General features: G+C 55.9%; 1 protein-coding gene across 2 annotated transcripts in view; it reads right to left on the reverse strand.

The window, feature by feature from the left end:
• The window catches only part of MOB2 (MOB kinase activator 2), a 71067-nt gene extending 47349 nt beyond the window's left edge, over window positions 1-23718 (reverse strand). Inside the window, exon 1 of one of the 2 annotated variants that reach the window (XM_032270559.1) lies at window positions 23601-23718. In XM_032270559.1, coding sequence (XP_032126450.1) covers window positions 23601-23617 — 17 coding nt within the window. In that variant the 5' untranslated portion in view covers window positions 23618-23718. The remainder of the gene's footprint in view (window positions 1-23600) is intronic. The other variant, XM_032270558.1, reaches the window with a different exon arrangement.
• Window positions 23719-24357: the final 639 nt, after the last annotated feature.

The raw sequence follows: 24357 nt of genomic DNA on the forward strand, positions 1-24357 counted from the left end.
TACCAGATGCAGGCACTGCCTGCCTCCAGGGCTTAGAGCTCAGTAGGAGAACCAATCCTGGACCCTTGTCCTGACAGGTGCCAGGAGGCCCTCAAACAGGACTCCAGCACTGGGGCAGGAAGGTTAAAGTACACAGGACAGAGGGGTTTGATGAAGACAATACCTTTCCCTCGCCGTCAGAGGTCAAGGCTCTAATGTCAGCTGGTGCTGACTCAGGGGGGCACACGAGCTCTCCCACCACGGCTGTACCACATGACTGGTAAAGGGACAGCCCAGGACACCCACCTCCTCAAGCACGTGTGCACACGTGTGTTCTACGCAGCACTGGCACCCCACTCCCATTCTGCCCCAGGCATCTGGTGCATTCCCCTGTGCTCACCAGCTCGACCTCACAGTGGCAGAGGGAGTCACACTCACGTGTCGGGGCTCCAGAGTGGTCCCCAACCACTGTGCTCACAGCCAGAACCCTGCAGGGTGGCTACGCCCATGGCCATCACTGCCCAGCACCTGGCTTCCTCCAAACAGCCAGCAGCGCCCTCTGGTGGAGGCTGGCCTCAGCCTCTGTGGCACTGCATTTCCATGGCAGTGGCTGGTCAAGTCCCCAAATCCTAGAGAATGCCCCTCTCTCCATCAGCCCTGGGAGGGTCCCTGGCACCCTGGTCTAGGCCCCCATTCTCCACAACAGCACTCCTTGGCCCTCCAGGGACTAGAGGCCTCAGGGGTGCTCCTGGGGGCAGAGTGCAGGGATCAGCCTGGACCCTCCTCAGAGGCACAGCCTTCACAGAAGCACAAGGGGCTTCGGAGCAGAGGGGGCTGCCACTTATCAACCAGACGGCCTGGGCTCAATTTCCAGCTGCAGGGCCCGGGCCCGTGACGCCACCTCTCTGCATTTTCCCACCTATAAAATGGCAATGCCGACCTCCAGGATGTCCCAAGTGGGCGGAAGGCTGCAGCACTCCCCGGGGAACCCAACACCAGCCCCTGGACACTCCTGGGCACTCCTGGGCATAGCAAGGCCAGCAAAGTCACCTCCTAGCTGCCCAAAAGGAGGGTCCACGCGAACAGGGGGAGCAGTGACCTGAGTACTTCTGAATATACCATTTGAACGATCATTTTCAACAGAACCAAGGTGACCAGAAAAAAGACATTTCTGTGGCAAGCTCTGCTCCAAGTGACCACAGAGAAGCTGAATCTTCCAGCTGTGCAAACAGAAGGTGCCAAGTACTGGCTGCTTTCTAGGTCTCTCTGGGTCTGACTGTGACACTCCCCCACCATCACCCTAGTACCCAAAACACCCACTGCTCAGCGGTGGCCACATGAATCAGAAGCAAGGCATCCTGAGGCCATGGGGAGCCAATCACAGGAGACAGCTGTTCGCCAGGACACAAAATACGCTCCGTCTCCCCAGTAACCAGAGCAGCCCAAGGCACGTGAAACCACAGGCCACCGATGGGGCGGGGACAGGGAAAGACCGGCACCTGCCCCTCACCCACCTGCCCGCCCGCACTGTAGGGGAAGGGGACAGTTAGGCAGGGGCGAAGCCTATCAGGCCAGAGGTGAGATGGGTGCCCCTTCTCAGACACAAGCACCTGAGAGATGGGCCAGCATGGGCCCTGCTGCTCTGCCCCAAGCACCACACGGTGGCATGGAGTGGACCACCACTCACAGAAAGGAGAGAGAAATTGGAGTCCAGTCCTGTCCACAGGAGGGCTGCGTCCAAATGCAGGGCCTGCAGGTGGTGCCATCAGGCAGGACCCAGAAAAGAGGAAGAGCCCATTTTTGTTTCGGACAAAGAAAGGAAGACAGGGGTGTCCAGGTCCAGCACACAGGCCCCTGTGGGAAGAGATGGAAGCTTCAGTGCTACTTTTCCTCACTGAAGGTGAAGCATGTGACTTTACTCTTATAGTCTCTCTTTCAACAACGAAGAAAAATGTTACATAAACCAAAAAATGAAACACAGAGCCAGGACGAGCTCCCCAGGACAGGGTGGGCCGGCGCCCAGCCTCTCTGGCTCCCGTTCCAGCATAACCCCAGGCTCACTGGAGAGGATGAAAAGGGCAGAGAGTGCCCGGGGGCCAGGCCTCCCGGCCCCACCTCTCTGGTGGGCACTCACCCACGTGCCGCCTCCCAGCCAACAGCACTTTCCCGCCCTTCACAGCCACACTGGGCACGTGCCACCCTCATGTGCTGGCTCCACCCCCTCACCTCCGGGGGGTTCAACTCCCTGCTTCTCCTTCTCCACCATCCTCTGCCAAGCCACAAACAGCTCTGGCTGAGGCCACCCTCAGCTGGCCATGTCCTCAATTCCCATCCCTGTAACACAGGGGCAGGCACCTGTGGAGGCCGATTTCGGCTTCCCCTGCGGTCACACCCCCAGCTCCTCCCTCGCACCAGCTCTTCCCACTGTCACTGCTACCCCCGCATCCGGCTCCCCCAAACCGCTCTCTGCCAGGCAGCATGCTCAGGGCACACCAGACAGCTCACCTCCAGCCCACTGCATCCAGAGATGTCCGATATAGACACTGTGTCTGCCTCTGAGAGGCACCCCCCAACACCTGCCATCTCCATAGATGATGACCCGCCCCAACTGCTTAGGGACACCTGGTCACCATCCCCACATTCTCCCGCCCGAGTGGGGCTTGTCAATTCCCTCTGTTATTGGCCAAAGTACCCTGGAACAGGGTCAAGCACAGCTGGGCCAGACGCAACTCCTACCTCTCAGCACCTCAGGCAGGCTCCCACTACCACTCTGTCCCTTCATTTTGCCACCTACAAAACAGGGTCTCGTTAAGTGCCCTGCAGGGTGTGGCGGTGAGCATAGGAACAGTCAGAGCTCCAGGGTCCACCACGCCGTCGCCTTGCCAGCACTGTGCCAGCTGTGACTCTGCAAGTCGTGGCAGCTATAGGCCACTCTAACTGGCCACATAACCTCCACAGAGAAAGGAGGGGCCAGGGACAGTGAGAAGGCGCAGACTCTGCTCTGACAGACCCACCGCAGGGCCCACCTGGCCGTATTCGACAACCCCAAGGGGATGCAGAGTGACGCTGCCCTCCATGGCTCACCTTAAAGAGCTCACTTGTAAGGGGAAAGGAAGGGTCAAAAGGGTGAAACACAATGGCTTCTCCCTCCCATCATACTGCGTGATTCAGGAACAGTCTGCAGCAGTTACTCCACAGAGCCGCCAGGTACAACAGCCAAGACATGGGAAAACCTCAGCGCCCAATGGTGGATCAAGGGACAAGGAAGTGTGGTGCACACACTCCGTGGTGACCCCCGTAAGACCAGCCTGCATGCAGGATGGCTCCACACGTGCAACAGCAAGGGAGCAGGAGCTCTGGGCCAGACAAGCCTGGGGGAGGTGGCCCCATGGCCCCTGAGGCTGCATGACTAGGGCTCTTCTGCACAGCCAGCCGGGCCACCCTGCAGCTCTGCAGCAATGGCTCCAGGTGGGGCCCAAGACCATGCGTTTCTAACAAGGTCCAGGCAACCCGCTGTGAAATTGAGTTTAGTCTACAGTTGCCTCCTGACGTATTTTCAGATCCACCTAAATGTATCTTTGTACATCGTGAACTGTGACAAGTGGAGGTATCAAGAGAACATAGCCTATACTTGCGCCAATCACCCAGTTTTGGCCAAGCACGTGTAGCTAACTGTTGGAGCTGTGTTCAAATAAGGCAAACGCCGAGCTGTAACCAATCGGCTGTTTCTGTGCCTCACTTCCGTTTTTCTTTTCCCGTTCATAAATCTTCCTCCACCGAAGGCTGCGCTGGAGTCTATGAGTACTCCGGCTCAAGAGGCTGCCGATTCGAGAATTGTTTTCTGCTCTGTTAAACTTCTATACATCTGTTTTGGCTGAAGTTCTTCTTTTATCACCGCCCTTGCTGCTGCCCACACCCCACCTGGGGAACCATTGCCCTACAGTGCCAGACACACCACCTGGCCTCTCTGCACCTCCATTCTGGGGCAGGGATGCGACAAGGACCAGGTGGGGCCGTGTGACCCCAGTTCTCAGCGGCACAGGGCCCGGCACACAGCAGACTCCCCGCCGAGGGTGAGCCAGTGCAGCAGTGGGGCTTCGATGCATGCTCTGCAGGGTTCTCCACATCCACCCAGGGTACATCCGTCTACTGGAGAGCTGCCCCAGGACTGCCCTGAGACGCCAAACCCAAGAACTCACTGCCCCTGGCTTCCAGGGAAGGCCAGCAAGTGAAGTGGACAGGAAGGATGATGGATGTTTCAGGCAAACGCTACTGTGGAGAAGCCCAGCACACTACAGGGGAGCAGGAGGCTAGGGTGTGAATCTGGGTCATTTCTGGGTGGCCTCTGGCCACCTCAGCAGAAGCACAGGAAACACAGACTGTGGTGCTGACCAGAGATGCAGGACATGGAAAAGAGCATAAGCCACTAGTGAGGACAGTGAGGGTCGGAAACCCAAGGGCATTCTGGTTGTCAACACGCAGGGGGATGCCAAGAGGTGCATGTCCACAATAACACACAGTGGATTTTTATAAGAAGTTACCCCAAAATCAGGTGTTCAGGATAAGGTTGTGCTGGAAAAGGAAGCTCAGATGGAATCAAGTGTCCAGAAATCACCAGCTGCCTCATTTGACACAAGCCGTCTACTCGATAGACTTTAGAATTTCCAACCTCATAATTAGCCAGAACGGGTTTTAATGCAACCTTCAGTAATACAAAATCAAGAACCATGATTGCAAAGGAGAGGCAAAGGGATTTAAGGTTCCTTTTAAACAACATAAAATTAAGTACTATTGAATCAGTAGAGAAATAAAAAACAGTCTTGCTAATTTCCATTAATAATGACGGCTTTAAAAGTCTTTCAGCCTGTGACCAGCCTAGGGAAGATGGCAAGACTCTGCCTCTACAAAAAAAAAAAAAAAATTAATTAGTGGGGCATGGTGGTGCGCACCTGTGGTCCCAGCTACTCGGGAGGCTGAGGCGGGAGGATCTGTTGAGCCTAGGAGGTCAAGGCAGCAGTTAGCTGTGATCGTGCCACCACACTCCGGTCTGGGCAACAGAGCAGGACCCTGTCTCTAAACAAAAACAAAAACAAATTTTCCATAAGCAATCTAGGTTGTGACAAGGCCGTCTGGGGCCTGTCCACTGTTTCTGCGGCCGACTGTGTGCCGCCCCGGGTTCTCAGGAGCATGCTCTGTTCCCTCTGCTCCAGTGTCTCCTCCGATCCCCAGAGAGGGGCTTGGTCTCCACGGTGTCAGGAACTAGGCAGAGAGCCTGTACCTCAATGGGAGTGGGGCTTCCAGGGAGCAGCCGTGCTTGGTGCCCCGCCCCTCTCAGGCTGCAGCCCAGGGAGATGCCACCGAGGCACTGGCCATCAGGCCAGCCACCCCCTGGCTCGCTCCATCCTCGTGGCCCTGCTCTGTGCTGGCAGTGTCCACCGAAGTCCCCCTCCCAATGAGCAGCAAGCCCGATCTGCTATCACCCTCACTCACACCCATGCCTCTGCATCTCCCATACGTCTCACACAAAGTGCCTTCTGAGCCTGTTTCAAAGTTTATTCTGAAGAGGGTGGAGAGTCTGACCCCTTCACCATCTCCTTCTGTGGGGGTGCACCCAAGTGTTTCCCTGCTGAAACACATTCTATTCTATGCTGGGGTCAAGATGAAACTCACTCTCAAACTGCTGGGAAAAAACGTGTGTGCGTGTGCCAGGCAGAGAAAATGATAAGGCAGATATGGCAAAAAGGCTGGCACTGGAGAATCTGGGAGAAGGTATGCAGGAATTATTTGCACTACTTTGGCAACTTCTAACTTTGAAATTATGTAAAAATTTAAAAATGTAAACATCAGAAGCAGCTGGGGCTGGGAGGCGGCAGATCACCCCCGGGGGAGCAGCAGCGTACCTGACAGCCGCATCTCCACGGCCAGCAGCCGGAGGACGGCGGCCTGGTGTCAAAAGTGGGCTGAAAGAAAGCCAATCAAGACAACGACCTACAGTGAAAAGCTCTGCCAAGAATGAGGGCCAGCTGAAGGCATTTCAGACAGACAGGGACTGAGAGGACGCCCCCAGCAGAGTCCTCTGAACGGAAATCCAAGAAAGCTCAAGGCTGTGCCACAGGCAGAGGAAAACTGGTCACAGAAGCAAGGACAAAACCAGAAAGACAAAGGAGGAAAGGGAGGGCACAGCCTAAAACCAGTCTACCTGAACCAATCCAACACGCAGGACAGTCACATGGGGGGTCTAGGAGGAAGGAGAGGGCACAGCCTATAAAACCAGTCAACCTAAATCAATACCAACGTACAAGACAGTAACATGTGCAGGGTCTAAAGTGCACAGAATTTAAAACATATCAGGTGCTTATGACTCAAGAGAAAGTACACCAAAGTGGTCTCGTGCCTTGGGTACTTCAGAGAGGTGGATAAAGCTATAAATCAACATCAGACCTTGGAAGTTTAGGGGGTGTGCTGTAAGAAAACCACTAAAGGAGGGGTGGGCACTGTGGCTCACAGCGTAATCCCAGAACTTCGGAAGGTGAAGGTAGAGTTTGAGACCAGCCTGGACAACACAGTGAGACTGTGTTTCTAAAAAAAATAAAATAAATAAAGGAAAGTACCTAACTTCCAAGGCAATTTGAAAAAAGGATGATTAAAAAATAGAATAAATTCAGGCCAGGCGCAGTAGCTCACACCTATAATCCCAGCACTTTGGGAGGCTGAGGCAGGTGGATCAGGAGGTCAGGAGATCAAGACTATCCTGGCCAACACGGTGAAACTGTCTCTACTAAAGATACAAAAATTAGCCGGGCGTGGTGGTGGGCACCTGTAATCCCAGTTACTCGGGAGGCTGAGGCAGAAGAATTCCTTGAATCTGGGAGGCGGAGGTTGCAGTGAGCCCAGATCACCCCATTGCACTCCAGCCTGGGCTACAGAGCAAGACTCCATCTCAAAGAAAAAAAAGAAAAGAAGAAATTCAAAGCACAGCAAGATGGGAACGAAACATACCAGCAAGCACACCAGGCAGGAAGGGTTAGAAGGCAACCCGACACCCACTCTAGAGGCACGGTGTTCACTAGGCATTCGCCAACACGCGCGGTGGATCTAAGGTTTGGGGTTTTCCCCGAGGCAGACACGGTCAAGGGCTCTTTCCCATGGCTCGGGGCCATTTGCGTGTCCTTCTTCATGAGGCATCTGCTCAAGCCTCTGCCTGTCTTCTACGGGACCAGTTGTTTCTTGTTCTTTGTTGGAGCCCACAGGGAAGTCTGGCTCTGAGCTCCAGTCCGTTTTAGGTACAGTGCATTTCCCCTGCAAGGGTTGCCTGTTTGTTTTGTGTGTGTGAGAGATAATCTTGCTCTGTGACCCAGCCTGGATGGAGTGCAGTGGTGAGATCACAGCTCACTGCAGCCTCGGGCTCCTGGGCTCAAGGGATCCTCCCAACTCAGTCCCCCTGGGGTAGTAGATGCCACCACACCCAGCTAATTTTATTTGTTTGTTTGTTTGTTTGTTTGAAGAAATAAGATCTCACTATGTTGCCCAGCCAAATGAGGTCTCACTATATTGCCCAGCCTGGTCCTGAACTCCTGAGCTTAAGCAGTCCTCCAGCCTTGGCCTCCCAAGTGCAGGGATTACAGGTGTGAGCTACAGTGCCCAGCCGGCCTTTTCAGTTTTCGAGGAATATCTTTGATAAACAGAGCTGCTTAATTTTAATGTAAACCAAATTATCTATCTTTTCCTTGATGATGAGTACTTCCTAGTCCTGTTTTAAAAAACTTTTCTGAACCCATGGGTCAAGAATAGCATCTTCTATAACAGTGCTGCTCAAGAGAAATATGACACCAGCCATAATCCGAGCCATGGATGTCATTTTACACGTTCTAATGGCCCCACTGAAAAGTAAAAGCAGCAGCCAAGATTCATTCTATTTAACCCAACAGATCAAACAGACTTCCAATCAACACAGAACACACAAGGTGCCACTGCATGTCCAAACCAGTATGGTTTACGCTCAGCACATCCCCAGTGCTGCCTGGCTACATGGCTGATGACGGTGCTGGACAGCAGTTCCAGAACCTTCTACACTTAGACCTGCATTCTACTCGGCTCAACTGTTCTCTGCAGGGTGTGAGGTACAGACCGAGGTTTTTTTAATACAGATATCTGGCTGGCCAGCGTGACTTATGAGAAAGACTGGCTACCTGAGCCATCTCCTTCTTCCCGTCTTGATCGCTCTTGCCAGATTTTCTATCGTATTCCTGTTTTCAGAGAATCCAACTCCAGCCTCGATGAACTCTCTGCGGAAGACCGATTTTCCGCTTTGTTAACTTCCGCTCCGGCCTCATTTCCCTCCTCCCACTGTCTCTGAGTTCAGCTACGGCTCGGAGAGTGATGGGTACCCGAGGGTGTGCACCCTGCAAGTCACGGCATGGTGGATTTTTGTTATCTTCCAGATAAAAAATATGTTCTGGCCGGGTGCGGTGGCTCACGCCTGTAATCCCAGCACTTTGGGAGGCCGAGGCGGGTGGATCACGAGGTCAAGAGATCGAGACCGTCCTGGTCAACACGGTGAAACCCCGTCTCTACTAAAAATACAAAAATTCAGCTGGGCATGGTGGCATGTGCCTGTAGTCCCAGCTACTCAGGAGGCTGAGGCAGGAGAATTGCCTGAACCCAGGAGGCGGAGGTTGCGGTGAGCCGAGATCGCGCCATTGCACTCCAGCCTGGGTAACAAGAGCGAAACTCCGTCTCAAAAAAAAAAAAAAAAAAGTTCTAATTTCCATTACAAATTCTTCTTTGTCCCACTGGTTACTTGAAAGCATGCTTCCTAATTTCTAAGTATAAGGAGTGCCACTTTGCAGATATCTAATTTAACTCCATTTGGGTCAAGAGCACGCTCCAGAGGAGTTGAGTTCACTGAGATGGGGGAGGTTTTGGTCAATGATCCATCAGCGTGCACAGGGGGCATGCAGCCCGCCCAGGTGGGTTCCCTATTCTTCCTGTCAGGGGAAATGTGTGAGTCTGGCTTTAAAATCCTCACGCTGACTGGTGAATACAGCCAAGCTGAGCTGCTGGGACAAAGGCCCACCAGCCCAGGCCCCCGTTCCTTCCCAGGTGTTAGCCCTGGGCAGGGGTTGCACTTCACTCTCCAACAGCCTCCCCCAGGGCCCCGGCAGTGAGGCAGCCCTGCGTTCTCGTCAAGGGCTGTCGAGGAGCTACAGGAAGGCATGTAAAAAAGAAAGGACAAGCATCTTCCGACAGTGACTGCAAGGCTTGACCTGCCTCCGCCTGTCCCCACCTGTGTCTCAGTCCCAAGGCTCAGGGCACAAGGGAGGCCAGAGATCAAGTGCCTGAGAGCCCACAGCCAGAGAAGCCTGCATGGGGTCAGGCAGGTCACACCCCTGTCCCCACACAACAGGTGGTGGGAAGGAGGCTGAGAGACCTGACAACAGCCTAAGGTCACACAAGGACATGTGTGCACACAGGCCAGGTGTCTCAGCAGAGCTGTGGACACTGGAGGGCCAGCTGGGCTGAAGTGAGCCTGGGGCACACAGGGCAGGGCCGGAGACAGACAGGGGACTCCATCTCACAGACAATGGGGATCCACCAAAGTGCCCCGTCTCTAGGAGGATGACATGTGGGTCCTCTCGGGTGGCTATATGGAGCATGAGTCAAAGATAAGGACAGGTGCCTATGGCTGAGAGCCTAGGCCTCAGCCCAGGGAAGCATGGGCCTGCCTAGGGAGTCTAGCAAAACCCTCACAGGCTTTGGAATGGAGCCCCACGGCAGGCAGGGCAAGGTGTGAAGAGAGGCAGGATGTGGCCTTCTCAAGCAGCAGGCTCCAGGCCCAGGACACACGGGCCACCACTGAAACCTCAGGCTCTGTAACAGGGGCCTGCCCACAAAAGGTCCTTAACTGAAAGGGCTCCATCCTCACCCTAGGGCCTTCCACATGTCATTTTAGGGGACATTATTTTGATTAGAAATGAAATGACCTGACTGGGCACGGTGGCTCATGCCTGTAATCCCAGCACTTTGGGAGGCCAGGGCAGGCAGGTTACCTGAGGTCAGGAGATCGAGACCAGACTGGCCAACGTGGTGAAACCCTGTCTCTACTAAAAATACAAAAATTAGCCGGGTGTTGTGGTGAGTGCCTGTAATCCCAGCTACTTAGGAGGCTGAGGGATTGAACCCGGGAGGCAGAGATTGCAGTGAGCCGACACTGTGCCACTGCACTCTGGCCTGAGTGACAGACTGAGACTCCATCTCAAAAAAAAAAAAAAAAAAAAAAGAAATGAAATGACCTGGACTTCTGGGGAAGACACGAGACAGAGAACTGCAGCTCTGCCTGTCAACTACAACTGGCAGGCATGCCGGCCTAAGAAGGGCAGGGGGCCCTCTCAGCTGTTCTGGTACCAGGAGGACCTCCTGACCCAGTGACAGCCAGATACGCAGGGAGCCTAAGAGGATGTGCACATGCTGGCCTTGACCCCACTCTGACCATCGGCTAAAACCAGGCATCAGAGGACTCAAAAAACACAGCCGTGGGCATGGCCTCCTGACTCAGGTCACCAGGTGGGGGCACTTTAGAGAAACCCAAGCAGGTGTGTCCCTCCATTTCTAGGAGGAACCAGGCAGCAGCATCCCAGGTGCAGTGTGGGGATGGCGGGCAGCCCCATGTGTTTGCTCCTCCAGCCTCATGTGTTCCTGTGGGGAACAGCCAGCCTGAGCCAGCATCTCCACAGCTCTCAGGGCTCACTGATGCCAAGAAAGCTCACAAGGAGCCCAGACGTCACCCTCCTTGCCAGGTCAGTGCAGGGGCCAGGGCACTGTGGAGACACCAGTCCCATGGCCTTGACTGTGGCACCTGCTCCTACCACTGTGGCCACCACTACAATTGTGGCAGAAGTCACTGCACACCAGTGAGAGAGAGAGACCCCTGTCCCCACACGGCAGGTGGCGGGAAGGAGGCTCAGGGACCTGATGACAGCCCAAGGTCACAAAGCTGGCAGCAGACAGGGGACCGCCATCTACTCCCTGGGGCAGCAAAGGCAACAGTGCCTTTGCCTGTCGTGTACCAGCCCTCGGTCAGCCCCATTCCAGTGCGTCTTTGCTGTGATGAACACTGCACGTGGTGAGGCAGACAGGAAGTGGGGACACAGGCATCAGGACCCCCCCAACCAGGTACCCTGCTCATATGCTATTCCAATGACACGCCCCCTGGGCTAGGCTGGACCAGCTGTCCACCTGGAGCAATGAGCACACGCACACAGCTGAGGGGCACAACGCACAGAGGTCCCTGGCAGTAAAACTGGAACTGCAATGGCCCCAGAGCAGAAGCCTGCTGGGGAAGGGCAGAGAAGGTGGCCGCAGGCCCCTGCACGGCACAGACCGGCGCCCTTCAAGTCCACGCTGCACAGTGGGTCCTGAAAGGACAGGCCTCCCACCCCACCCTCACAGAGGTGCCTCGTGGACAGCCACTGCACGCCACAGCAAGCCCCTGGACCCAGGCCTTTCCAGGCCCTCACGAGAGTGGGATGTGAGCTCCACAAAGGTTTCCAGGGACAGCCAGGCCCCAAGTCTCCATTCCACCACCAGGGCAGCTCAGGGGCCATCTCAGGAGACAGGACACTGCTAGTAAACCCTGGGACCTGCTGCACTCCTAGTGACACTGCAGAGCTCGGGAGCTGACAAACCACAAATGCTACTACTTAGAACCTGTGTGCCCAACAAGGAGAAGGCAGCAAAGAGGCAAAGATGGCTCAGGGGCGAGCACCCAGACGCAGCCGCTCCTACCAAGAAGTCTGTGAGGATAGCTGTGGGCCAGGATCCTGCATCGTCAGCACAGAGCTGCCTTCGGTCTGCCTTGGAGGAAGGGCCTCGGAGCAGCACAGGGTCACACAAAACAATGCTTTATTTTCCCATGAATTATAAATGCCCAGGAACCCTTACACAACTCAGCCTGGCCCAGCACTTCTTCAGCCAAAAAGGTAGGAGGCCTTCCCAGCGGGAACAACAGAATGTACTTGAAAATAAAGGTTTTAATGACAAAGGTTTTCTAAACCTCCTGACAGCAGCCACCTCCAGAAAAGCACCTGGGTTTTCACGCTGACTGACAGCGCAGGAGTGAATGTCAAAAAGCACTCCCAAGGCAGGGTACAGTGGTTCACGCCGTTATCCCAGCTACTAGGGAGGCTGAGGCAGCAGTATCACTTGAACCTGGCAGGCGGAGGTTGCGGTAAGACAAGATCGCACCATTGCACTCCAGCCTGGGTGACAAGAACAAAACTCCATCTCAGAAAAAAAAAAAAAAAAATAGACTGGCAGGGTGGCACATGCCTATAATCCCAGCTACTTGGGAAGCTGAGGTATGGGAATCGTTTGAACCTGGGAGGTAGGAGGAGGTTACAGTGACCCATGATTGTGCCAGTGCACTTCAGCCTGAATGAGAATGAGACCCTGACTCGGGGCGGGGGTGGGGGAAGCATTCCCAAGACCCCAAGCCTAGGAGGAAGCAAATCCCCTCTGTGCATCCCAACACAGAGCTCATCTCAGGAAGCTCTGCATCCAGGCGTCCATGAGGCAGCAGGCTGGCCAGGCAGAGGCACACCCTGGGTGGTCAGACCCATCCAGCACCTGCTCCCTGCCCTAGGCACGCCAGGTACAGCAGAGGCTACATGTGGGTCTGGGGAGAAGATGAAGCCCACCCCGAAGCAGAAGCATTTGTTACACATTTATGAAGGCAAGGAGGACACAGGAAACCATTCAGCAGAAACGCTGCTGTCACGGAGGGAGAGATGGCCACCTCCAGGAAATGTGGGAAATGAAGGGACGCTGCTGTCACCGAGGGAGAGATGGCCACCTCTGAGAAATGAAGGGACGCTGTTGTCACCGAGGGAGAGATGGCCACCTCTGGGAAATGAAGGTGCCCACTGCACTCCCAAAGAAGCAGCAGGCCTCCACTGCACCCTGCCGCACGGCCGCCCACCAGCACAGGCAGCCCGAGGGTGCACGTCACAGAGCCTCTGTGGCTCTCAGCCACCACACTTGGTCCAGGGCATGAAAGGAGCATCGCTGAGTGCAAAAACACCTGACACCCCATGCAGGCAAGTGAAATCACTTCTGGAGCAGAGCCAGGCAGACATCCAGGCCAACACCCCGTCAGCACTGGGGGTGGTACCTGTGGACCAGCTGAGGCTTTAAGTTCTTTTGGATGCTCCCCTGTTCCACCATCACCTCCAACAGCTAAGAGCGGGATGAGGGCAGGCGACGGGAGTAGGAACGATGGGTGGCAACAGCCAGGTGGTGGAAACAACAGTTCACACAGTCAACCACAGTTCCCTTGCTCGGAGCCCGTAACCACTGCCGTCCGCTGAGCTTCCAAGAGGTCTCAGACTTCATCTGGAGCTTCCCAAATTCACCTGGTTGTCTAGGGGGACTAGTGGTTCTGGACAGACCTTGAGAAACACTGCCCTAACCCCCTGCGTGGCCCTGTGCCCACTGCCCTATGTTCTGTGGAGCCTGTGACCAAATGCGGTCCCAACCTGCACCAGGCCATGCCAAGTTCCTGAACAGGTCAGCGGTGCTGAGTGCCAGTGTGGCCTGGATTTCTTCCTGATGGAGAAGCTAACCAGCATGCAGCTCCAGCCACTCAGGAAGGAGGCAGGTGAGAGGCTGTAAAAGAAGGTAGGGAATGGTGGAAAGAAAAGCAGCCCTCAGGCCCCGCCCAGAGCAGGAGAGGGCCCAGGGCTTCCTGGCACTCGCCCTCCCAGGCCGCCCCCGGCCCCCAGCTCCCCTGGCTCCCGGTGCTCCCTGGCCCTCTGGTCTGGCTCCTGGCACACCTGTTCTCTGCCCCTCTGCAGCCCAGGGGAGTCATAGAGACTCCGACTCCAGCACTTCCCACAGTTTCCACCTGGGCTTTTACCTGTCTCTTTAAGAACAAGCTCAAAAATCTTAACACTGAAGATTAATATCCTTAAAATAAAGAGAACTCATGCCAGTCTTAAGAAAACACAGGATCAATTCAAGACAAAACAGGCAAAGACCAAGCAGATGACTGCACAGCCCACTGTGCACAGAAGCGTGGGTCAAACCAGCCCTCCCAGAGGAAATGTGGACTAGGCAAGGTGCTGCTCTCGGCCTGTAAACGTGACAAACATCTTCTTCAAAAAGACACACGCAGGTGGCAGGCAATGCCGTGTGCGATGCAGGCACCGACCTGTGGAAACACCAGCACTGGCCCCACACTCCCTTCACAGGGACTCACACAGCCCGGGAACGTCCCCATCCCCACCGACAGGGGAGCACACGTGTTAGGCACCCACCAGTAGCTCTGGACAACTGGGTCTGGGTGGCAAGGGTCCCACTTCAGAGTGAGGCTGGTTTTAACATCAAGTACAGACTGTCTCCGGGTGGCAGGAGGATTTGCTTTTGATTTTCTTTATTTTTCTGTATTTTGTGTCTCTACAATGGACATGTAACACCAAGTCCCAGGTGAGCAGGACGTGTCCTTCTTTCTAAGGTACCCCCAACACAAAGCACACAGGACACCAGCAGGGTCCAATGGGTCCTGGGCAGATGAGTGGACGCTGAGCACAACCACCTGAGGCCAGGCCCTGGGGAGCCAGAGGCAGGTGCAGGTCAGCCCCACCCTCAGCAACACTCCCCAGCTATCAGCCAGTGCTGCCCGCTGTTATCAATGCACCAACCCAGAGGGAGCTGCAGTGACAGGGAGAGTCCCACTGTCCCTGCCTGTGGTTCCCTCCGCCCACCCTGTGGGACCAGAGACCCTATTCAGTACATCTCACCTCCCAGCCTTCCCTCCCTGTTGGGGACCACTGGGCCCATGCTCTGAAGTCTCGTTCACTGAGTCAGACAGTGGCGTAAGCCCTACGAGGTCTGTCTTGCTGAGCAGCCAAGGAACCCACGCAGGGCTGATGAGACCACTGCCGGTGCAGAGAGCCATCCGGTGAAAGGGCGTGCAGTGCCTATGCAGAGAAGCCTGACCAAACATGAGAAAGGGCAAACAACTTCCACCTTTCTTTTTTGCTAGGACCACCTGGCTACTTGGTGAGTCCCAGTGGCTCGGTGGGTCCTGGGGTGACGCTCACTGAGCAGGTGCCACAAAAGCTCAGCAAGGGAAACACGGGATGTCCAGTGTTGGCTCTGCCTCAGCAGCCCTCTGTGGCACCCAGAGATGGCACCCGCCCCCCCATAAAACCCCATGGCCCACAGTGGTGCCAGGCTGCATGCCCTGGGAAGAAAACTAAAAGGCAGGAAGAAGAAGGCAGCACAGTGCCCAGAAGCTAGGGGGAGAGAGAAGAGGTCTGGGTCTCTGGGGTGGCCAGCCAGGGCCTCCTGGAGGACGCAGGAAGACCAGGGCTGGCTGGAGCCCCCCTCCATCCAGAGGCAGGCTGACCACTCCCACCCACTCCCACCCCCAGATCCAGGTGGCTCTATGACTCCCTGACCAACAGAAAGTGGCTGAAAGGATGCTCGTCTTCCAGCTATTTCCACGATGGTGCTCCTGGGATAAAGGCCTTCCCAGCAGAGGCAAAGAGAGGACACTCAGGGAGCCCTAGAGACCAAAGTGTGGTCTGCGACCATGAGGCTAGCACTCTCCCTACGGTAACGCAAAGGTGCCACGTGCCAAAGCTTTGCGGAAGCCACCTGACCTGTAAAATGCCAACAGGACGAACACAGACACTAGCTCTCGAGATGGACAAAAAGTAAGCCGCTCTCTTTACTTCTTTTACTCTGGAAGATAACAGGTTTTATTTTAAAATTCAAAAATTTTTATTTTATTCATTTTTTTATGTTAATATATACTGGGTTTTTAATTCTTTGAAGTTGTTTTACATTCTGAAATTTAACTTCTAAAAAGATGAATAGCTCAACTCATGCAAACTCAATGAGAACATTTTTCTTTTCACATTTAGAGACAGAGCCTCACTCTCACGGAGACTGGGGGTGAGCGGTGCAGAGCTCACTGCGGCCTCAACTCCTGGGTTCAAGCGATCCTCCCACCTTAGCCTCCTGAACAACTGGGGGTACAGGCACGCACCACCACATCTGGCTAATTCTTTTTGCTTTTTTCTACAGATGAGGTCTCCTCATGTTGCTCAGGCTGGTCTTGAACTCCTAGCCTCAAGCGATCCTCCCACCTTGGCCTCCCAAAGCGCGAGGATTACAGGCATAAGCCACTATGCCCGGCCTCAAAAAGGACTTTTTAAGAGTATAAAGGGGTCCTGAGAGCAAGAAGTCCAAAACCCTGCTCTATAGTGAGGATATAAAACTCCACCCAGAGAGATCCATTGAGGAAAACTGTGGCACCACAACGGCCAGCAGCAAGACAGCCATGATAGCAAGGCCCCTGAGGGAAGCCAGCCCAGCCCCCACGGGTGGCAGTGCAGGAATAACCTGTGGGGTCAAAGCCCCACCCACCAGCCCACAGACACGGGAATGATGATGAATCCTCCTTCTGGGCCCAGAAATCCCAGGGCTGATTACTCAGAAACAGGTGAGCAGGACCCACCCACGGCCAAGCCAGAAGCTGCTGAGGCATGCCCAAGATCAGAGACGAATGCGTCTGGTGCAGCACCTGACCTGACCCTGGTGGCCAACCGTGTGGCCTACCAGCCAGTCCTGGGTGTGAAATGCACACGCGCACCCTAGCTGCACTGCCCTACCAGGAGCAGACGCAGTGGGGCATTAGTTGTGTTAGTTCTGCTGAGAGCACCAGCCAGAGCAGAGCTGCTCAGGAGGGCACACGGCGCTGCAGGTCGAGCGGGTCATACACAGAAACAAAGCAGCCCACTGGGAAGCCCACCACTGGCAGGGGGTGCAGCGCCAACAAACAAAATTATCCCCTCATGGTAATACGCCCCACTGAACCCTGCAGGGGGTTTGTTATTTTATATTGTATCTTTTTCCACATTAAAAACTTGGCTACCAGTGACATGGATTATTTCTTTTAACCCACAGTATTCGTAAGATGGTTTGAATCAAGTTGTGAGAGAAATCTGACCTGTCACCAAAGCCTCCTAAGCGCACGCAGCCTGAGGTCCCCTTGCTGTTCCTCCTGTCCTCAGACCGCCCCCATGCCCACACTTGAGCTTGAGGGCTTTGCTGGCACAGCCCTTCAGCTCGGAGGTCATCCAGGTGATACACAGCCAGGCTCACTGCTTCCTGCCCATGGAGGCTTCCCTCCCTGCCCCTTCATCTATTCACTGATACAGGAGCGGGGTCAAATATGCTCCTGCTGGCTAAATTTGAGACAGCCCATTCATCAAAATATTATTAAAGATGACAATCGGCTGAAAAACATTAAATGAATAAAAACCCACATGTCCCAAATGGAAAATGTATGGTCTTGAGTGTCAAAAAATTAAAAAAAGGAAAAAAGAGAAAAAAAAAAAAAACCACATGTCCATGGCGCCATGAGTGGGGAGGCAAGGCAGCCCTTCTGAGACAAGGCGCCAGGAGCCAGGCTCACTCCACAGGCCCGCATGGCGACTCCCTCCCTCCGCTCTGCTGTCTCAGCTCACAGCGTCTTCTCAAAGCGGCCTTCTAGAGCCCCGATTCAAACAGCTCTCCCGCACACCCCTCCAGGGCCCACATCGCACACCTCCTGATTCCTGTCCCCTTCAGCAGCAGGGAAGCTGCCCAGGGGTGGCTCCTGTTGCCTCTGTTTCACACATGTCCTGAGCACTCAAAGCAGGCTGTACGTGTGCAGGGCTCCAGCAGGAACCTGACTCAACCCAGATTCTCAGGCCCACGCCCTTGTGTTTCATGACACCGCTGCTACGACAAATGGTCCTGTCACACGTGGCACAAAGAACAGGGCACGCAGCAGAAGGGCAGGGGCACTGGGAAGAGAAACCCAGAGCGGCCTTCCCTATAGAGGGTGGCCGCAGGCTGGGGGGAGAGGCCAGGGCTGTGCATGACAAACTCAACGCAGACAAGCCACGCTCGCACCAGCAGCTTTCAACCCACGCCCGAGCTAATTTTATGCTCCTGGGCTCACGCCCAGGCCTGGCCCCAAGCTCGGGCATCCGGCTCCTCAGGGCCACCTGGCACCATCAGGCCTTTCCCCAGACTGAGGACAAGTCCTGGCAAAGCTGGAGCTAGGAGCTTCCGCAGACACAGATGCTGCAGGCCAAACCCTGAGACAACAGCCCCACCTGGGCTCCTGAGACTATGGTGCTGGGGGGATAGGGTCTGCCAACCCATCACCTGCACAGCCACCATGTCTGGAGGGAAAGAGACACTGCTGACAGGGTACTCGGAAGAAAAGTCTCCCAACCCTGCAAAGGTCCCGGGCAAAAGTGAAACAGCATGGCCGCCTTTGTGCTTTCCAATCCTCCAGCTCGCCTGCTTTCTGCAGGGAGAAGCTGCATACCTTTGTGGGAACTCCCTGCCTCCCCGCCACAGTGAAATGCTCGATGACACAGACCAAAGTCGCCACCACACAGAAAAAAACAGGAGCTGTGGCACTTGACCATATCACATTAGCCCTGGGACATCCACAAACAACAGCAGGGATGAATGAACAGATATTCCAACGCGGAGCCGTGCCCGCTGGCAAAGGGGACCTTCAAAGAGAAGGCAGACAGGGAGAGCAATGCGAATGTGGCCGCAGTCCACGGGCCAAGCAGCGCCACAGATCACATGTGGCCTAGAAGCCCTGCCCACCATCTCCTCCTTTTCTCTTCAAGCTTCCACATTTTATGCTTGTTCCAATTGTTTCTACTTCCGCTGAACACCAATGGGTGTGCCCCCACCAGGAGAAATCCTGTGCAGAAAAAAAAACAAACACAGCGAAGGCAAAGAATGGGAGGCCCTTCTGGCCAAGACAGACAGGAACAGCACACACCCCTTCCCTTCCGGACAGGTCTGGCGCTGGCAGGAGGCTGGACAAGCAGAAACCAGCATGGAGAAACAAAGGCCACTGCCCTGAAGCTCCCAACCAGCACTCAGTGGCCCTAACGAAAAGTCGCAGTGGGCCCTGTGTTTCTAACCCACGCCATTGTGTGGCCGAAGAGGAGATGCTAGAATGACGGGTGCATGGCACGGAGTCCTCCCTCACCGTGGCCTCAACACCCCTCCTCCCCTACTGGATGACCACAGCAGAGACCACAGCTTCCTCCAGAGAGGGAGTCTGGTGGCGCACCAAGCCCCTGCTAGCTCTGACAGCAGCACTTGGCAGGCAGACCCCTAGTGTGAGCCGGCTTTCTCAGGGCTGGGAAGAGGCCTTCATGAGCCAGGACACAGGGTGGCACTTGGTGGTGGCAACACTAAAGCACAGGCTGAAGGCAGGAGCTGTGCTGTCTCAGAGATACCCGCAATGAGAAATGCAGCCCTGGTGTCTCCCAGCCCCGACCAGCAGGGCTCCCCTGGTGGGCTCACCCCCAGCCAGTCTCCAGCCAGCTTCAAGGACACCTGTGCAAGGGTTCCTAGCAGGTGGTCCAAGCAGAAGTGGGAGGGTGTCATTAGGGGCATATCGGGGGCTCATTCTAAAAAGCGGGAATGGCTGTGTCTCCATCTCCCAACCTTCACCGCAGCAGAGCCTGGCACACAGCAGCTCATGAGTTCAGGCAGGAAGCTGGGACCCAGCTAAGAAGAGGCCCAGCTCACCGTCCTAAAAGTCATGGTCACAAACCACGGATGCGACCCAATTGCCCATCGGTGGTGGAAGGAGTGTGGTGGGTGCACATCTCCACAGGACGGAATCACGTGTAGTGGTGAAGAGGATAGCACTGCAGACATGTACCAACACGGACGGACGTTAACAGCACTGCGCTCCATGGGCCAGGCACACGGCCCCTCGACTGGGATTCCATTTCCATGAGTCAGTTCGGCCACACAGATGGCGGGAACTGGTGGCTGCCTCGGGGCTGGAGGTGAGGATGGGGAGCCATGCCACTGGACAGGAGGCTTCTCTGGGGCACAACAGCAAAGTTCTCAAATTAAACTGTGGTGATGGTTACTAAGCCCTGTAATTTTACTAAAAATTATTTAATTGCAAACCAAAGTTGGTTCTATGGTATGTAAATTATACCTCAATGAGGCTGTTAAAAAAAAGTCTAGAGATTCAAGCAAGTTCAGCCTGGGTGTCCTCATAATCAGATTCAATTGTTAACCACCAGTAACACCCTCCCATTCGGCAAAGAAAGAAGAAAAACAAGGTCATCAACACGCCATTCACATTCCTGCAGAGACACACGCTCATGGGATTTAATCTCAGCCAGAGAGGAGGATACCTGAAGGCAGCTGAGAGCCGAGCCGGTAAGCACAAGCCTATGGCCAGGGGAAGGCCCTCCCCACCTCACCTGCAGCTGGTATTCAGTCGCCAGCACTGGGGTGCCAGGGCCCGAACCCGCTGACCGCAGCTCACCTGCTGCCTGGACAGTAACCGAGGCACTGGTGTCAAGGCACCGGACAGCCTCAGAAGGAGCAAGGAGAGCCCCAATGTGCACCCCTCGCTGCCCCCACCCTGGCTGTGCCCAGCTGGAGAAGCTGCCTGGACGAGAGGGGCCTTTCCCCTCAAACTCCACCGTGCTGGGACCTATGTAGGGCCAGTGGGATGGCAGCGACGTTCCCATCAGCCAGGAGGGAGGAAGTGTGTTTCCTCTCCTGCATTCCCAGATGCTCAGTGGCTTCTGGGCTGTGAGTTCTGCTGGGTAACATTGAAACCGCACTCACACCTTCTGTTCACAAATGCCTGTTGTCAGTTAAAGACAAGTTTCTCCTAAACTGCAAACACTGTGTGGTCAAGTTCTTCCCTCCCCTAGCCTCCATGGAAACCACCGCAGCTCAAACTTCTCCTCCCAGCTGCCTACAGCTCAGTGGCAAGGGATGACACCCTGTCACTGGCTGTCCAGAACGGAACAGAGCTTGACTATACAAGAAGTGGAAATCTTTTTCAAGTCACGAATTACTCTTTATAAAAGAAAGAAAGGATGAGAAAGAAAAAAGTTTTATCTTTACAGCTGCTTCACCAGCAAACTCAAAGCAATGCCAAGCAAAGGAAACCTATGAGAAACACGGTGGAGAGCCCATCTGCAAACCTTCTCCAGAAAGGCCCATCAGCACTCGTCCTCATCACCAGTGCTGTCGTGTGGGCTTTTGTTCTGGTTTCCCGAGCAGGCTTCCCTGCAGGGTCCCCATCCTCAGGAGCAGCTGGGAGCACTGATGATAAGGTTGCTACAAGGCTCAGCAGGCCAGGCTCTTAGCTCTTCTCCCAGTGACAACGCAGACATGGCTTTTCACCTGCACATCTATAGGCCACTCTTCCGGACCTAACGGTGATCAGAAGAGAACACAGCAGGCACAGGTACTGTTTGCTGCTACTGTAGAGTCCATACTTTGTCATCTGAGATGAACTAATTCAAAGAAATCCTTTCTTTGAAAAAAAAGACTCTTAAAACATAAGAAAACTGTATTCCAAACTACTTGGTTAACAGTGAATGCTTTGAATTAAAAATAGCAAGAAAAAATAACACACTTCCCCAATTCCAGACTGACATCTAGTTAAAGGATTAATGGCCAATGAAAGCCCTAGTAATGAGCACACAAAAGCCGCTCAGACAGAAGCAAGCTTCTTCACTCCCGGCTGACCCCTCTCCAGCAGCAGAGCCCGATTAAGCAAGCAGTGGACCAGAATAAAAGAAACCTGTGGGTCTCTGCGGCTCACTCTTCAGCTTTTACAACTTATTTTTCTGTAGTAGGTGCTCAATAAACATGTGAAATGAGCAGAGGTAAGGAAAGACAGTGTAACCTCTGGGCCCTCTCTGCTCTGCTTCTTGGATACCAGCTTAAAAACAGGCTCCGGAGGAAAAGCAGTACTTGACCACCGAAATGTATCACTTAAAACAGGAAACACATATTTAAGGAACTGTTAAAGAATTCAACAATGTCCAATATGCAATCCACTGGATTTAAAACCATGTTTGCAAAGATAACTGCACCCCATCCTAATCCCACTTTAAAATCATTACTGCCCTCTTGGAACTGCACACTTTTACAGCCAGGCAGCGGCAAACACCCCTTCCCTGGCCAGGGCCCTCTCAAGCAGCAGCGCCTGGCTCTTAGCTCTTCTCCCAGTGACAAGGAAGACATGGCTTTTCACCTGCATATGTATGGACCAGTCTTTCGGTCCTACCGGTGGTCAGAAGAGAACACAGCAGGCACAGGCACTCAGCCTCTCAACGCAGTGCCCCCCAGTGAATGCAGCAAACAAGCAAGCGCCTATGCTTGGGAACCAAGCAAACACAGCTGTGCGCTCTCAACTCTCAGTGCCCGCGGGTCTCGGAGGCCTTGGAGAAAAACTGCACACTAACAGCAGTCAACACTTACCACATGCCAAGCACTGTGCTGAGCCTTCACCTTGGCCACTCCCTCCACAGTCACACACTGCAAGCCGTAGCTTCCACCGGTGATTTTTTAAAAGCAGGTGATTTAAAGAAAGAGGTGAAGGGACCACCCACACAGCTAAAAAGCCGCAGGGCTGGAACAGCAGGGCCGCTGCCGCCTCTTCAAGAAGCCATGAGCCCTCCCACCCTACGGCTGGTCCCCGGAGCCACCTGCACAGCGCCCTGACCCCTGCACTCTGGCCCCAAGACGATCCCTGCTGCACTGGGCACCTCTGGGCTCTCCCGATTCATCCCAACCCCCGGTCTCACCGTCACCAGAGTCCGCGCGATGCAATGCCAGGAACGGCTCTAATCCCTCTCCTTGGCTATCCTGACAGCACCCCGACCCCCGACCCCCGACCCCGCGCCGCCCGTTGACTCCCAAGGGCCTGAGAGACACTGAAGTGAAATGCCCATCCAGCCTTTCGGTCACTTTCCGAACTGCGGTGTCTACACTGGCCCTTCCACCAGCCGAAGGCAGAGCGCCGGCTCCCGCTCCAGCCCGGGCCCCTGCGGGGGGAAAGCGGGCTCCGGGACGGGCAGAGACGCGCAAGCGCCGCGCTGCGGGGTGGAAGGGCCCGTCCTCATCGCTCTTCCAAAGGAAGGAAGTTTTTTTAAAAAATCGCTTTAGCCGGAATAACCGGCGGGCCACGCGGCGAGGCTTCCCGCAGGCTGAACACAGGCGCGGAGGCGAGCGGAGGCGCGGCCGCGGCTCGGCGGTCCGAGCGGGCAGTGTCCCCGGCTTCCTTCCCACTCCACCCTCCCGCCCCGCCGCCCGCGGACCGCCGCGAGACCTGTGCCCCCCGGGGCCCTCCGCCGGGCCGCAGCCCGCAGCGGCCAGCCCTGCTCCCCTCCTCGGCCGCGGCCCCGCGGGTACCCCGGGAAAGCCGGGGTCTTTCGCTTCCCTCTCAGGAACTTGTCTCCGCCGGCATTCAAGTTAGTCACTCCAGAAGCCAGCCCCGCGCAGGGAGCGGAGCGGGCAGCACAGCCTGCGGGGCCCCGGCCACCGACAGCCGGCGGGGCTGCCGGGCCTGGCCTCGGACGGGACCAGAACCGGGCAGCCCCCGAGACGCCCGCCCCGGCCCGCCCAGGACAGGCGCGTCCGCTCCGCCCGGGCCCGATGCCCTTGAGCGGCGGTGCCCGCACCGAGCCCCGCAACGCACCCGCCCCCCGGCCGTCCCGCCCGGCGCCCGCCCGAGCCCGGCCCGGCCGCAGACTCACCCCATGAGCCAGTCCATGGCTGCGCGGGGCCGCCGCGCCCGCCGCCCGACGCGCTCGGCCCCAGCCCCGGCGGCCGGAAGTAAACACTCGCCCGCCCGCCCGCTCGCTCCCACACGCACCGCCCGCCTCCGCCGGAAGTGACGTGTCCGCGCGCCGCCTGCTGGGACGCGTAGTTCCCGCTTTGCACCCTGCGCTTCCGGCCCCGCGGGCGCTTCCTGGGTCCACGGGCTGTCCCCGCGCACCTGGGTTTCCCCGCGCCCTGCCTGTGCTCTCCCGCCTTGGCTCTCTCCGCGCCGTCGCCCCCGCCCGGGACGGTTCCCTCCCGCCTTTGGCGCTCTCCCCTTGCCCCGGTACTGTCCCTCACGCCCTGGCTGTCCCCTCCCTCCCGGGCCGTCCCCCTGCGCCCCGGGCTGTCCTCTCCCACCTTAGGCCCTCTCCTCGCTCCCTGCGCTGTCCCCGCTCCTTGGGCTGCGTATCACCCCGCTCTTGGCTGTCCCTCCCCCACCTGCATTCCTCTTGAGCCCCTGGGTGTCCCCATGGCCCTCGGGCATCTGCCCTCCTGGCCGCTCTGTCCCGGGCCCGGCCCACAGCAGTTACTCAGTGCCTGTCAAAGGGCCGGATTCCCCAGGCCTCCCCCCGGGAAGACGCTCCGAGGGGCACAGAACCTGGACAGGGAGAGCGCAGGACGGGAGGGCAGTGGGGAGGGGCTGCTTCCCCCGGCTGAATACAGGCTGCAGGTGCCGCTGACCCTGGAGCG

Source organism: Sapajus apella, unplaced genomic scaffold, assembly GCF_009761245.1.
Source record: "Sapajus apella isolate SASKATOON/1434 unplaced genomic scaffold, GSC_monkey_1.0 scaffold212, whole genome shotgun sequence".
Lineage (NCBI taxonomy): Eukaryota > Metazoa > Chordata > Mammalia > Primates > Cebidae > Sapajus > Sapajus apella.